This window comes from Portunus trituberculatus, chromosome 28 (assembly GCF_017591435.1).
Source record: "Portunus trituberculatus isolate SZX2019 chromosome 28, ASM1759143v1, whole genome shotgun sequence".
Taxonomy (NCBI): Eukaryota; Metazoa; Arthropoda; class Malacostraca; order Decapoda; family Portunidae; genus Portunus; species Portunus trituberculatus.
Genome location: NC_059282.1, coordinates 2,723,245 through 2,737,269, shown reverse-complemented (window position 1 = coordinate 2,737,269; position 14,025 = coordinate 2,723,245). Strand labels below are relative to the sequence as shown.

Sequence of the window (14,025 nt, the reverse complement as noted above, 5' to 3'; positions counted from 1 at the left end):
TGTTGTTGTGGTGGTGGTGGTGTTGTGTCACCCTCATCAATACAATGCTCGGCGTCATCATCATTACCATCATCAGTCATCATCATCAAAGAGGTGGTGTTCATAATTCCACATGCAGGTCAACGCTCGGGTTAGGATAATAGATCACAACATGGACTGGTAGCCGCGCCATCCCAGCTCTGCGCCATTGGTTCTTGCTGTGGCATAAGTACACTACATATCAACTGACTCTTTATTACTCACAAAATGACGTGGGGTGATAGCAGCCACAGCTTACAGTGAACCATTTCCTCACCGTTTTCTTCCCGGAAAATGAAATCAAGAAAACGTATGTCTGGCTCGCAATCCCCAACGTTTGTCTGTTTTCTCTGATCCAGGAAGAAAACGGGTTGAGTGATGCTGCTTCTCGCCATTTATGTCGGCCGCCGCCACACTACGGCCGTCAGTGAGGAAAAACTCATTATTGGAGGTGAACTATCAGTGATGGAATCAGCTTGCGGTGTGCTGAGGGCGTGGAGAGCGGGAAGCAGCTTGCGCGCACCACGGACTACATGAGCGTCACACACATGGTCACAACCAGCGAGGAGGGAGGAATAAGGAGGCCACCCGCCCCTTCCTCGGCCTCCCATCGTGACGCTTTCACGGAAAACTATGGCACCATGAGTTGGTGTCATGACGCTATCAGTTTTCCCGCTGCGACGTGACTCGCTGTCTTCACGTGTAGATACCAAAGATTAATTTTTCATTAGTTTAAGTTGTAGATAAGAAGAGGTTTTGGATGTTTGATAAGAACTATTACAACGGAGCAATATCCAGTTTAAAAAGTCACGCACAGGTTTCTACAAAGGAATAAACGTAATGACGTCACAGCGTTGCGGGTGCGGCAGGGATGGCGTTGCGATGCTATTATCTCACTCAGCGTGGGTAACTCGGCACAAAATGTCTCTCTCCTCTCTTTAGAATGTATACTCGGGAGTCATCCAACGCTCTTCTCATGAAGTTAACATGCGTTCATGCTTTCTCAAATGTGCTGAACGAGGTGGGTCAGAAATGTAAGCCTTCTGGACAGCCAGGCGCCATGCCACTCACACGGTAGCTTGGGGACGCTTGCTGGCAAACAGATCCCCATTTTCTTTTAAACTACGGGTGTCCTTATCAGTTATTGTTATTTATCACTTTTAGGAGACTGACAAAAATTTTAGTTAGAAAAACTTTGTGTTGCTATAATTAGGCTCGCATGGCGTCTTTTTGTTACCCTGTCTCTTTACTTCTTGTTCTTACTGTCTTTTTTAATTAGGGGTAAGAATCAGGCAGGTTAACTTCATGTGTTGCTTTAACTTGGGCAAAATTTTCTGTGAAGAAGGTGCCCATGAAAAAAAAGAAGAAAAAAAAAGACAAATCACAGCGAGGGTGTTTATTGGTCCGAGTGGTGGTTGGCTGCCCTGCTGACACGTCCTATCGCCTGTACCTCCCACAAAACACACAATATCTTGAAGACAAACATTAAGAAAATGAAAACAAGAAAAAAAAATCAATAACTAAGAGCGAACACTTGGATACGCAGTCGTTTTTAATTCAAGCTTCAAATTAATAAAATTTTTCCGTACTTCAGAGCAGTAGGTCAACTGATAATGATATTGGATGATGAAATAACCAAACTGAAATGGCGAGAAATTAAGATTTACAGGATCGGAACTATTCAATTACCGGTCGCGAGTCAGTGAATCGTTTTTAGTCAGGCGATCAGCGGGGCAGCAATCACCGTCAGGGAAGGAAAGAAGAGGAAGAGTACAAGACAGAGATAAAGACAAGGAAATAATAAGCAATTAGAGAAATAAAAAAAGTGGGGGGTGAAAATTCCATTCAGTTAGTAATAATAAAATAGAATATGAAGTTTTTCAAGTTCTACAGTACGGGTGTTGCCATCAGCCGGCCAGTGGAGGATACTAGTGTGCTGACATCTGGTGGCAGTACAGTAATGGTGGAGTGTCAGCCGCTAAATGTAATAGTAATAGTAGCAGTAGTAGTAGAAGTAATCGTACTAGGTGGGGGGAGGAGGCAAGGCGGCGCAGGAATGGTCAGAGGAACAAAGGAGCGAGGAAAAAAAAAAGGATAAGACTTTCAGCGTTAAGGAATAGGAGAGGGTAATAATAATGAGCAATCAGAAAAAAAAGTAAAAAAAAGAAATAATAATAATAAGCGGCAGGAGAGGCCACCACCCCGCCACCTGCATCCATACTTCTATCCTCCATGCTTTGTTTGTGTCTCTATGTACACGTGTTGTCTGACCTGTAGTCGCTATCTTGCAGGACCAATGGGAGGTCCCTTCTAACACGTTATCCTCGGCTTTCTCAAGGGAATCAATATGAGTATCTGGATCCACCTTGAAAGTCATCCTGCGGGAGAAGCACATTCAAAAAAAGAGATGAATAATAAACATTCAGCAACATTGTCCCTTTAAAAGAAAATAAAGGCAACTTACAAAAAAAGAACATCGATAACGACAAAGACAAGACACTCACACACACGCACAGCAAAACAATAATACAACATGGCGGCGGGGCGACACATAACAATGAGAAAACGGGAATGGAAGAGAATAAAAGAGGCAAGTAAATATAAAGAAATACAAAACCAAAGCAAATACAACAAATTTACAACAAACTTTCCCCTGAAGCTTCTCTGCTCTCCTGAAGACGTCCTGGGCGCCCTGCAGATCAGATCATGAGTAGTCTGTGTTCAGGAGACAAGACGAGAGGCCACCTGATCACCTTCCAACCCATCTCACATTTCCTCTCCAATAGAAAACGAATCCTTAATCTTTACTTGAAATTCTCATTGAAAGGGTTATTTTTAGGATGCCTGTGGGACATCCGACTCGCCTACACCCTAAAAAGCCTTATTATTCAGGTGAGTCGGAGGATCCACTGGTGCCGCGGTGCCAGGTGCCTCTCGCCTCGCACCTCCAAGGTGCCACACGGGACAACACCGCACGGGAGGGGCTGGAGGGGACGAGGCCGAGAGAGAGAGAAAAGCAGGAGAGAAGGAGAAAAGATATGCCGCACTGGGAGTAACGCTGCACAAGACAGACAAACATCATCAAATAAACAGCGAAATCAAGAACAAAAATAAATCATAAAAAAAGAAAAACAAGAAAAGCCAGAGACAGACGGAGTAGGAAAGAGAAGCAGGGCGCGAACCAAACAAACCTGTGATGGCAATCTTAGCGGACCACTTGCTGGTTCCGTCAAGCACCGACTGGTTCACTGACATCATGTGACCAACGTGACTCTTGTCCTCCACGCCAAAGACATCCCTAGTTATTGGAGAAATAGTGTTCATCTCTGAGGGAGAGGCGTGGGGAGGGGAGAGAGGGGGGCAGCGTGCCCTCATACCCAAGTGTCAAAACTACTGGTGTGTGAACAGAGGAGGACAGGGAGGAGTATACTAAGAGAAGGGTGAGGGCAGGAGTGGTGGTGGTGTTGACTGTGGTTTTGTTGAGGCATCGCTCTGTAAGGGAAGGATGAGTGTGCCGCCCGATGTCACCCCCTCTGCGGCCACTCCATGAACCACTCCACTACACTCGCACTCCAGGCAACGTGTTACCGTGCCGCCAAGATGCATCAGCCGAGTCAATACTTCTACTACCCGCGGCACTCAACTCAATACACAAACAAACCCAATAATAGATAGATCAAGTACTGCAAAGAGTGAGGCGACATGATGGCTTTATATTTGTACTGAAATTGATAGCATGAATAAATTTTTCTGTAACAGAGGATGGTGTCATTAATGCTACGTACTGTGACTCAAGTGGAAGTTACAACTAGGTACAAAAAAACAAAAAACAAAGATGAATTACACGCAGTTCTATGATAACGTGAAAACAAAGAATGGTAACAAATTCAGTTACAGTTTAGAAAATAGCAAAGCCACCCATTAACAATTTCCTATGATCCATTCCCTCCCATCACTCAACATTAATACACGCCTCTCGTACTTCATGAATACATATAATAACGGCAACTATTAATACCCGGGGCTATTGTAATTTATGGTTCCGCTGTGCCTCACCTGACTGGGGCAAAATAATGAGGCTGTAACGTTACCCTTTGTCTACCCGTCGCTGGATTGCCTCGGGCCTGTCTCGTCATAATTATGTATAAATCGAGATCAAACAAGAATATATATTAATAGCTATAATTACAGGTAAGATTAGTTATTATACCATCACACTTGAAACATGAATGATTACACCCATGTGTTTTGAAAGGATAATTGCTGTTTGTGATATCTTACACAAAAATATCATAAAGCAATGCCAGATTCTTTTTTTATTATTTTTAACTTTTACTGCACTAAAACTATTGATACTGTCATGTGCTTGTGTTGACTCATCTAAAACCAAAGACAGGTATAAGTAGACACCTGCCGGTGTAATTAATGTTCAGGTTCAGGTGAGATGGATAATGAGATCTTGATGAAAGACAGGTAACTAGTCCCTGTCCATCATCACTTAATATAGGCAAACAGAAGATATATTAGAAAGTATCTTATAAAATAAAGGAAATATGTAAACAATCATTACTTTACTGTTTCATATTATAAAGTTCACACACACACACACACACACACACACACACACACACACACACACACACACACACACACACACACACACTCTCTCTCTCTCTCTCTCTCTCTCTCTCTCTCTCTCTCTCTCTCTCTCTCTCTAGTGGGCGTTGCAGCAAAAACCAAACTGACCTTTAAAACTCAGTTAAATTAAAATACATGTGCTTATCTATCAGTCTTTACGATTCACTTCATACCACCACCACTCTCTCTCTCTCTCTCTCTCTCTCTCTCTCTCTCTCTCTCTCTCTCTCTCTCTCTCTCTCTCTCTTACCTGATCAGCTCAAATATCTCTGGAGTTTCGAGTTCCCTTTTCTTCATCCTCTCCTTCATAGCCGCGATGATGTTGTTGGTTTTATCTTCAGCACCGTGTTTACTGCTCTTCTCGGCGGCTCCTGAGGGCGTGGGAGAGGCGGGAGGTTGTGGGGGGAAGAGAAAGAGAGGTCGAGGGTGAAAGAGGAGAGGTTGGTGAAGGCAAAGGTGATAGAGTGAGTGAGTGATGAGGGTGGTGAGCGTGAGAACGGTGGTGGTGTGGGTAATAGGTGCCCGGGGAAAGGTTATGTGGTGGTGGTAGTAGTAACAGTGGAGGAGGAGGAGGAGGAGGAGGAGGAGGAGGAGGAGGAGGAGGAGGAGGAGGAGGAGAGGGAAGGTATTTTTCATTACTGTACTGTAGACGGAGTAACACACACACACACACACACACACACACACACACACACACACACACACACACACACACGAAAGACTAAAAATAGAGGCGGTATTACCATTATAAATATTCCAACCAGTTACAAAGAAATATAAAACAGGGAGCAAAAATACACACCAAAACAGACTAACAAAAAAGAATAACAATTAATGAAAACACACAAGAAGAAAAGAGACAACAGAAAACGAGATCAAGTTTAAAGAAAGACTATGACATTTTTGTATTAACTTTGTAACGCTTTGTAACTACCAGTGACTTGACAAGCAATTAACGGCTCCCTAGTTCATTAATCACCTTTATTGCTACCATTTCGTTAACTAATGGAGGTAAGTAAGGTAAAAATGTAAATGTGTATTGATTAATGCTCTCTTTCTTTCTTTCTTCTCTCTCTCTCTCTCTCTCTCTCTCTCTCTCTCTCTCTCTCTCTCTCTCTCTCAAAGCTGCTTATCTCCAAAGCCGAATAAGCCACATACAAAACCTAAACAAAGGATAAAAAAGGAAAGAAAGGAAAAAAATCTGCACACACACACACACACACACACACACACACACACACACACACAAAGAATATAATATCTGCTAAACACAACCACTCCAAAATGTAGCGACATCAAAAGCCAGAGGTAAAAATCCCAAATACTACATAACTATCTCTAACAAAAATACTACCCAGGGAACGCTTCCTCTTTCCTTCCTGTATATTGTACGCCATTCAAACGTGTACTATGTCTACTCGTACAAAAGAAGGAGAGTAAAAAGAAGGAGAGTATAATAGAAAGACGAAGAATAACACTCGTATATTTGATTTAAATGAAGAAGTGGAAAAAAAGTAATAGAAAATAAAGAGCGAAAGAGAGAGAGACACACAGACAGAGAGAAATGCATCGTTACTGAACGCTTAGAAAAATGAACAGAAACAAGAATCAGAATAAAGAGAAGAGAAGAGAGTAAGTATAAGGAAAATATCAAAAAATGTAACTTGACACTCACTTTGCAAGCAGTCGGCATTGAGCAAGTCTTTACATTTCTCGTGACATTTGACCCCGCACTCCACACACCGCACCCCTTGCCTCGCGATGCCCCACAGCAGCCCCTCGCACTCGTAACAGTACGTGGGAGAGGTCGCCGTCCACATCACGAAGTTGTGCGGGGTCGTGGAGGAGATCGGGTAGATAAGCGCCTGCAGGGTCTTCTTGTACACGTGCATCTTCTACAGGAGCGAGGGGAGGGAAGCGTGGCAGGGAAAGGTGTTAGTATCCGCTGGTGGTTGTGATTGTATGCTAGTGGTGGGGTGTGGCGAGGCGATGGTTGTATCATGGGTGGTGGTAGGTTTGTAGTGGTGGTGATCTGATTGGTGGTAGTAATGAGGAGGTGGCATGACGATGGTGGTGATGGTAGCGGTGTTGTGATTCGAAAGGTGATGATGATGTAGTGAAAGGTGTGGTTGTGGTGATGGTGGAGTGGTGAAGGGCAGTCTACATGGATAATGTTTAGGATGTTTGTGATTTTCTAATACATGACGAAGGAAAAGAAATAATTAATATGTGACCATAACAAAATCATGATAAGATTAATGTATGTAAATATGTAAATAAAAATGCGTAGAGTTTTATGAATTTTATAAAGATAAATATTAATGCAAGGAGGAAAATTCTTGTCCAAAAATCGAATGCGAGTATTAAGAGAATGAATAGGATGAATTTGTAGTAAATAATAATAATAATAATAATAATAATAATAATAATGATAACATGAGCATGACCCCTCTCCGTGAACTATGATGAGGATGATAATGAAATACTAAATAGTCTTGAAATGACAAAAATAACATTACTTAATAATTAGAAACTTATCTTAAATAACTTAATTCTTAAAGTATGAATAACTGACATATAAATATATACACGAGCTGCGTCAAGAAACAACTAGAAAAGAGAATAAAACCTTCACTAACCAAAGTGCACTGCTAGTATATGTTAAAAAAAAGTATGTATATTATTTACAGTTTATACTCAGACACATGAACGAAAAAAAACACTGAATTTATGGCGAACAGATTAGGAACGTTTCACTCAGGCTGCGTTTAGACGTAAATTTAACGGGTTTTAATCATTTACTTTTAGTCCACAAAGAAACGGAAGAGAATGTTGTTATTATTATTTATTTTACTTTGATTATGCATACAACCCCAACAACAACAGCCACCAGGTTCCGTTTTCTTCGAGGCTTGGCAAATAAAGGGGTAAACTTTTCTTTACAAATCAACAATTAATTAAGGAAACAACAACAAACCTAAAAACACTGCCGAAAGAATGAATGGAAAATAATGAGGTTATGAGAGAGAAAACATGCGAAGAGAAACAAAGGAATAAGAGAAGGGAGGAAAAGTAAAGGGTAAGAGAACAAACATCCACACGGGAAACTGTACTAAAAAAAAAAATGAAGAGGGAAGAAGGAAAAAAATAGAAAAAGATGAATAAAAAATAACAACCATAAAAATACAATAAAAAAAGAGAGAAAATAAACACACACAAAAAAACGGATGGGGCTGAAAACATTCTCACAACAAATGGACTTAACAATGCCTGAAAGTTGGAAGCTGACAGAGACATGAAGTTTTGATGGTAATATAAAAAGGGAACTGAATACCAAACATCATTGAGTGAACGCAAATAACTGACAGCTGGTAAATACAACGCAAAACTAGAGATGAAAAAAAAAATATATATAAGGGAGGCAGGGAAAGAGAGTGACACTGAGGAGGGAGGGGGAGAATAGAGAGGGTGAGTGTGTGATGCAATGTAGTGTAATGCTACGAGTCAATGGGGGGTGGGATGGAAGGTACACAGGCAACAGGAACACTGCTACACAATACATGCTGAGGCAACACTTCGGTCAACACCACACCGAGAAGTATTGTACATAAAGAGAGAGCCAGAACAAGAGTGAAAGGGAGAGGGAAAAAAAAGAGAGTCACACCCTTCAAACATTGAGTAACGTACACTTATCATGCACAGGCCCAGGATGGATAAGAAATAAGAAAATGAAGTGAGGAGACAAATGATATCCAAGGAAAATAAAGATAACGTGAACGATTTGGGATATAGAGAGAGAGAGAGAGAGAGAGAGAGAGAGAGAGAGAGAGAGAGAGAGAGAGAGAGAGAGAGAGAGAGAGAGAGAGAGAGAGAGAGAGAGAGAGAGAGAGAGAGAGAGAGAGAGTGTATATGACGAGTGTGATGATACCTATGAAAAACTGTAATAAAAAACTGACTATCCTCCTGAAAATAAAAAAAAAATGTAATCCCTCCCCTCTCTCTCTCTCTCTCTCTCTCTCTCTTTGTCCATCTACCTGCAGCTTACACACTGACCCACAAAACCCACTATCCTCTCACCTGTATGTTTTACCTGTTACATAATACCTGCCTATCAGCTTCCCTCTCTACCTACCTTACTCTTCCTTCACTAACATTACTCTTTTACCAACCTGACCGTTTTGTTATATTCATCAATCTTTGCCTATCTCACCTTACCCTCAGTTTCCTAATACTATTACGCAGTTCCTTTCGTTTCTATCTTTTTTTTCTTTTGTGGCTAAATATGTTGTTTTCTTCAATTTCATACATACCTAACCTTAACTTTAACTACCAAGTGCTCGATTTTTCTAAGCTCCATCCACTGGTTTCATAATTAATCTCATTCTCCTACAAGTAAACATTTTCCATCTCTACCTACTCTTCACAAATCTTTACCTACATAACCTTACCCTTAATTCCACACGGTTCAATTTCTCAATCTATTCCTACCACTTGTATCAGGATTGACTTGTTTCTCCTGCCGGTAAAAATTTTCTCCTTCCTTCCCGGCCTTACTTAGCTCACCTGCACTGGCGAGGCAAGGTAAGGAAGGGAAGGTCGGCTTTACTGGACGGGTAATCCTTGTGGAGCCATCCCTGTCTCGTGAGAGGAGAGAGGGAGAGGGAGGGAGAGGCAGGTAGTGAGACGGAATAATACAAGAAGAGGAGGAAGAGGCAGAAAGGGAGAGAGAGAAAAAAAATGTGGTGCTGAGGTAGTGTCGGCCGGAGGGAAGGGAAGAGAAGGAGAAGAAGGAGAGGGAAGGGAAGAGAAGGGAGGGAGACAAGAAGGAAGAATGGGAGAAGAAAAATAAGTCACCAGTGAGAGGAAAAAAATGCAGAGAGAGAGAGAGAGAGAGAGAGAGAGAGAGAGAGAGAGAGAGAGAGAGAGAGAGAGAGAGAGAGAGAGAGAGAGAGAGAGAGAGAGAGAGAGAGAGAATAGATGACAGAACAGAAATAGCAAGACAGAAAAAGAGAGAGAGAGAGAGAGAGAGAGAGAGAGAGAGAGAGAGAGAGAGAGAGAGAGAGAGAGAGAGAGAGAGAGAGAGAGAGAGAGAGAGAGAGAGAGAGAGAGAGAGAGAGAGAGAGAGAGAGAGAGAGAGAGATGGAAGTATTAAAATGTAAGGAATGTAGGGACAGCTGTTATAACATACCTATCATTCTTTCTATATTATGAATACGTGTCATTCTTCCCTTATTACAACTAACTGGCGGAGCTGAGCCTGAAACACCTGGCTAAGCAGTGACCAGGTGGGACAGGTGTGAGTGTGACGTGGAGATAAGATAGAGTGAAGAAGAGTGATGTGAAATGATGGAAATTGGAAGGTAGAAATGAGGTGATGTGATGATAATAATAATAATAATAATAATAATAATAAAATAATAATAATAATAACTAATACCTAAATGGGTGAAAATACTGAATAAATACACTATATTTATTACACATGACTACAGTAACTTTAGAAACTGTTGTGAATCTAAAAATTGAGGAATTAAGACAGTGGTGAACTAATAACAATAATAATGACAAAAAAAAAAAATTGGTACAAAATAAGAGCTCGATGACGTCCTAGCACAGTGCCTCAGTCTATAAGAACCAATGGACTATACAAAAAGCCACGATTACCGACCAGAGCAGCGAACGGGAAACACTCATTAAAAACTAAAGGGGTAGGAGGAGGTTAATGCTAAACAACGTGTCCCTCTCACTCTAAATGTATACACTGAGAGAGACAGCACCCAAAAAACTGATAGCAATGATAAGATATAATTAGAATAGTAATGATAATATATGTAATTAAGAGTCCAAAGAAGAAGAAGTAAGGTAGCAAGTAGGTAGGAAAATCAATACTTACAGGGACCTAGCCGGAGGGGGAGAGAGAAGGAGGGACACAGAGAGAAAAAGTGAGAAAATAATTACCAGATCAAAGGGTCACCTACGGCCCGTGACCCCACTTCATAAGGTCAGGCCAGGTCAGGTCAAGTCACTAGCAGGTGTGGTCATAAAATTCTGTATCGTTATCTCGTGGGTGAGTCTCCTAGTCTCAGCATCACACTCACGAGATTCCCTCAAGTACTTCCCTCCGTGATGAATTGAGCCAGGTTAAGTTAGCGAGGAATAGTTTCAGGTGCATTGGAGGGAAGTCTTTGTGGGTTTAGTAAGCTTTGACACAGAATCCCTAAAAACACACCACTATCAATATGTTAAAAAATATGCCACTTATTCTGGTAACACAGTCTGCCATCTTGACCTGACCTTGACCTGAGCCCTCCAAGGTAAGTTCATGACATCACACACTCAGTATGCAACGTGAACTTGACCTCTACAAGAACAGCTAGTGACGCACAGCAACATTAGCGTGACGTCACAACTAGTAGCGCCTTGCCACAGGTAACACTTGGACAGGTGTGATTTGAACACCTGTCCCAAGCGACACTCGCAAGGCAATACTTGACAGGAGAACAACAAGATATTGCAAGAACATACATACGTACACACGGGCCAGTAATTTGCAAGATAGTACTTAAATGACTTCATAAGTGACCCAAGTTATCTTCAAGTACTTAAGGAGCACAGTAAAGTCAAGACAGGCGAGTGAAGTCAGAAGCATGGCCACAAGGATACTTATAAACAGTGGAAGATAGCACACTTAATAACCAAAGCGATTAAATTCAGTTTTCTTTACATATATCAACGTTTACTACAAAGAAGTGAGTCTGAAGCAAAATGTCTCCCTTCCCAGAGTGAGTTAATCTATGTTACAGTTTCATTTCTTTTTTAAGTCTTTTAGTTTTTAAAAGAAAAAGTTAACTCATTACTTATATTGAGGGATTTGTTTTCATTTACACTGATATGATATAAAATTAAGGATCCTAGTTTAGCTTTGTCTTGTAAGGTGTGTGTGTGTGTGTGTGTGTGTGTGTGTGTGTGTGTGTGTGTGTGTGTGTGTGTGTGTGCGTGTGCGTGTGCGTGTGAGTGTGCCTGTGTCAGTGCGTGCGTGCGTGCAAGTGTGCATGTCAGTTTTTAGTCATTCCTAACGATCGAAGGCAAAAGAAGACAAAAAAAAAAAAAATAGTGACTAACATTAGTAAGGGTGTAGATACATGAGAAAAAACAATAACACTTATACACTAAATTCCTAAGCAAACAAAAGGACCAATCGAAGTCACAACAATAAAAAAAAAAAGTCTTGAGAACGTGAGTCAGGTGGAGATAGGCAAGTAAGTCTAGTAAGCCAATAAGTCCTTCAATGTAAGCAAAACGTATAGGCAAAGGAGACTTACCAGTTCCTCGTCGTTCAGGGAGGCTCTGGGAACGGCGGAGGTCAGCCCGGCGTTCCTCTTCGTCGCAGCGATCGTCTGTGGGGAGGGAGGGAACGAGGGGAAGGGAGAAGGGAAGGAAGGGAAGGGAAAAGATGGAAAGCATTAGTCGCATTGTACTCTGAGCTTTGGCATTGGAAGGGAAGGTAATGGGACAGGATTTCGTGTGCTCAGCAGGGATTGGCAGGGGAGGTGACGGTGTGATGGATGAAAGGCATACAGGAAGAAGGTGATGATGGGGGAAAAAAGGGCATGTGATGAAAAATGTATTGAGGGTAATGGTGAGAACAGTAACGATGGGGGCTCGACATGGCACGTGATGATGGTGACAGTGACAATGACCAGCACAACACAACAGTGGGATGGTGATGAACAGTGATGGTGACTTAATGTAGAACAGTACAACACAAACACTGAGTTCACAACAAGCGTTCACAGTAAAACCATACAGCATTTACATACATACATACGTACAGGAAACAAAGAGGATTAACAGTGATAGTGAAAGCAATGATAGTGACTGATAAGAATGATAATGACGGACCCTGAATATTACTCGACACTAGTATGAACATCCTTAACCAATAATAAAACCGCGAAAATACGTAAATACAAACACTAGAAAAAAAAAAGATTCTACACTTAATACAAAAATTGAGCCGTCATAGAAAATGGAATAACGTCAAGTGCTTCCCCGTTACCGATGCAACACGTTTTCTTTTTGTACTTTTTTTCTATTTACACGTGGATAATTCTGCGATACCACGACAGAAAATGGGAAACGTATTGATTCCAGGAAATATTCAGTGAGAGAGCGAGAGAGAGAGAGAGAGAGAGAGAGAGAGAGAGAGAGAGAGAGAGAGAGAGAGAGAGAGTAATAGTAGTAGTAACCAGATGCTTGCACAGATTCGGATAATAATAAAAAGAAATCTTACTTTATTCATTCATTCGTTCATCTTTATTAAATTTCTTTGTGTTCACGGAATGAGAAAACAAAGCAACGCAAGGATGAAAATAAAGGAAAAACAAAAGAAAAGAAAACAAATAAGGTGAATGAAAGAATAGCAAAATATATATAAAAAGAGGGAGAGGGAAAGGAGAGGAAATGAAAAGGGAGGGGGAAGAATAGAAAGGAAAAGAGAGAATCCAAATTATTCCAGAGGGGGAGAAAAAATAAAAAAGAGGAAGAAAGCAAAATTAGCTGGCCGTTTTGGAGGAGGAGGAGGAGGAGGAGGAGGAGGAGGAGGAGGAGGAGGAGGAGGAGGAGAGAAGCAGATGGTGGAGGAAGAAATGCGAAAACTGACTAAATTGGGGGGAATAAGGTAGGGAAGAAAAAAGGTGAGAAGGAGAGAGAGAGAGAGAGAGAGAGAGAGAGAGAGAGAGAGAGAGAGAGAGAGAGAGAGAGAGAGAGAGAGAGAGAGAGAGAGAGAGACTCGTTGCCTCTTCTGCATCAACACGTTTCCATTTTCAAAGATCAAGCAAAAATATACACACCATAAAAAGAAAAGGAGAAGGGATTAAAAAAAATGAGATAGAGAGAGAGAGAGAAAAAAAAAAAAAAAATCGGTCCAATATATACTGAAAACACCAAAGCAAACTCCAGTCTTTAAACGATGAACGATATGCTCTGGATAGCGGGCTGAACGTTCCCTTCTGCAATGCAACCCATGCAATTTGGCAAGAGGTGAACCAAGTTATATGAATAAGGTTTGTGTATGCATGAAAAAAAAACCCTGGAATATTTATACCATTAGTTAATAGAGAGAGAGAGAGAGAGAGAGAGAGAGAGAGAGAGAGAGAGAGAGAGAGAGAGAGAGAATTTCAAAGGGAATTATGTATGATGGGATATACATTAATCAGGGATACAAATGAATCACTGAGACACGAGCGGAGTCTATTGAAGCGCATACTGAAACACTTAGTAAATTTAAGACGGGTTACTCAAACGCAGCAGAGGAAAGGAACACTCAAGGAACAGACACACCTCCCATAATTTGGAAAGTGTTCACGC

General features: G+C 41.3%; 1 protein-coding gene and 1 long non-coding RNA gene across 2 annotated transcripts in view; one reads left to right on the top strand and one right to left on the bottom strand.

The window, feature by feature from the left end:
• LOC123509984 overlaps positions 1-13,410 on the top strand; it is a 14,512-nt gene extending 1,102 nt beyond the window's left edge. The window contains exon 2 of the long non-coding RNA XR_006676339.1: positions 13,361-13,410. This is a non-coding gene — a long non-coding RNA (uncharacterized LOC123509984). The remainder of the gene's footprint in view (positions 1-13,360) is intronic.
• LOC123509981 (protein unc-13 homolog A-like) overlaps positions 1-14,025 on the bottom strand; it is a 417,157-nt gene that overhangs the window by 28,607 nt on the left and 374,525 nt on the right. Inside the window, 5 exon segments of the mRNA XM_045264620.1 lie at positions 3,210-3,316; positions 4,907-5,027; positions 6,332-6,551; positions 10,550-10,555; positions 11,979-12,053. Of these exon segments, the coding sequence (XP_045120555.1) occupies positions 3,210-3,316; positions 4,907-5,027; positions 6,332-6,551; positions 10,550-10,555; positions 11,979-12,053 (529 nt within the window).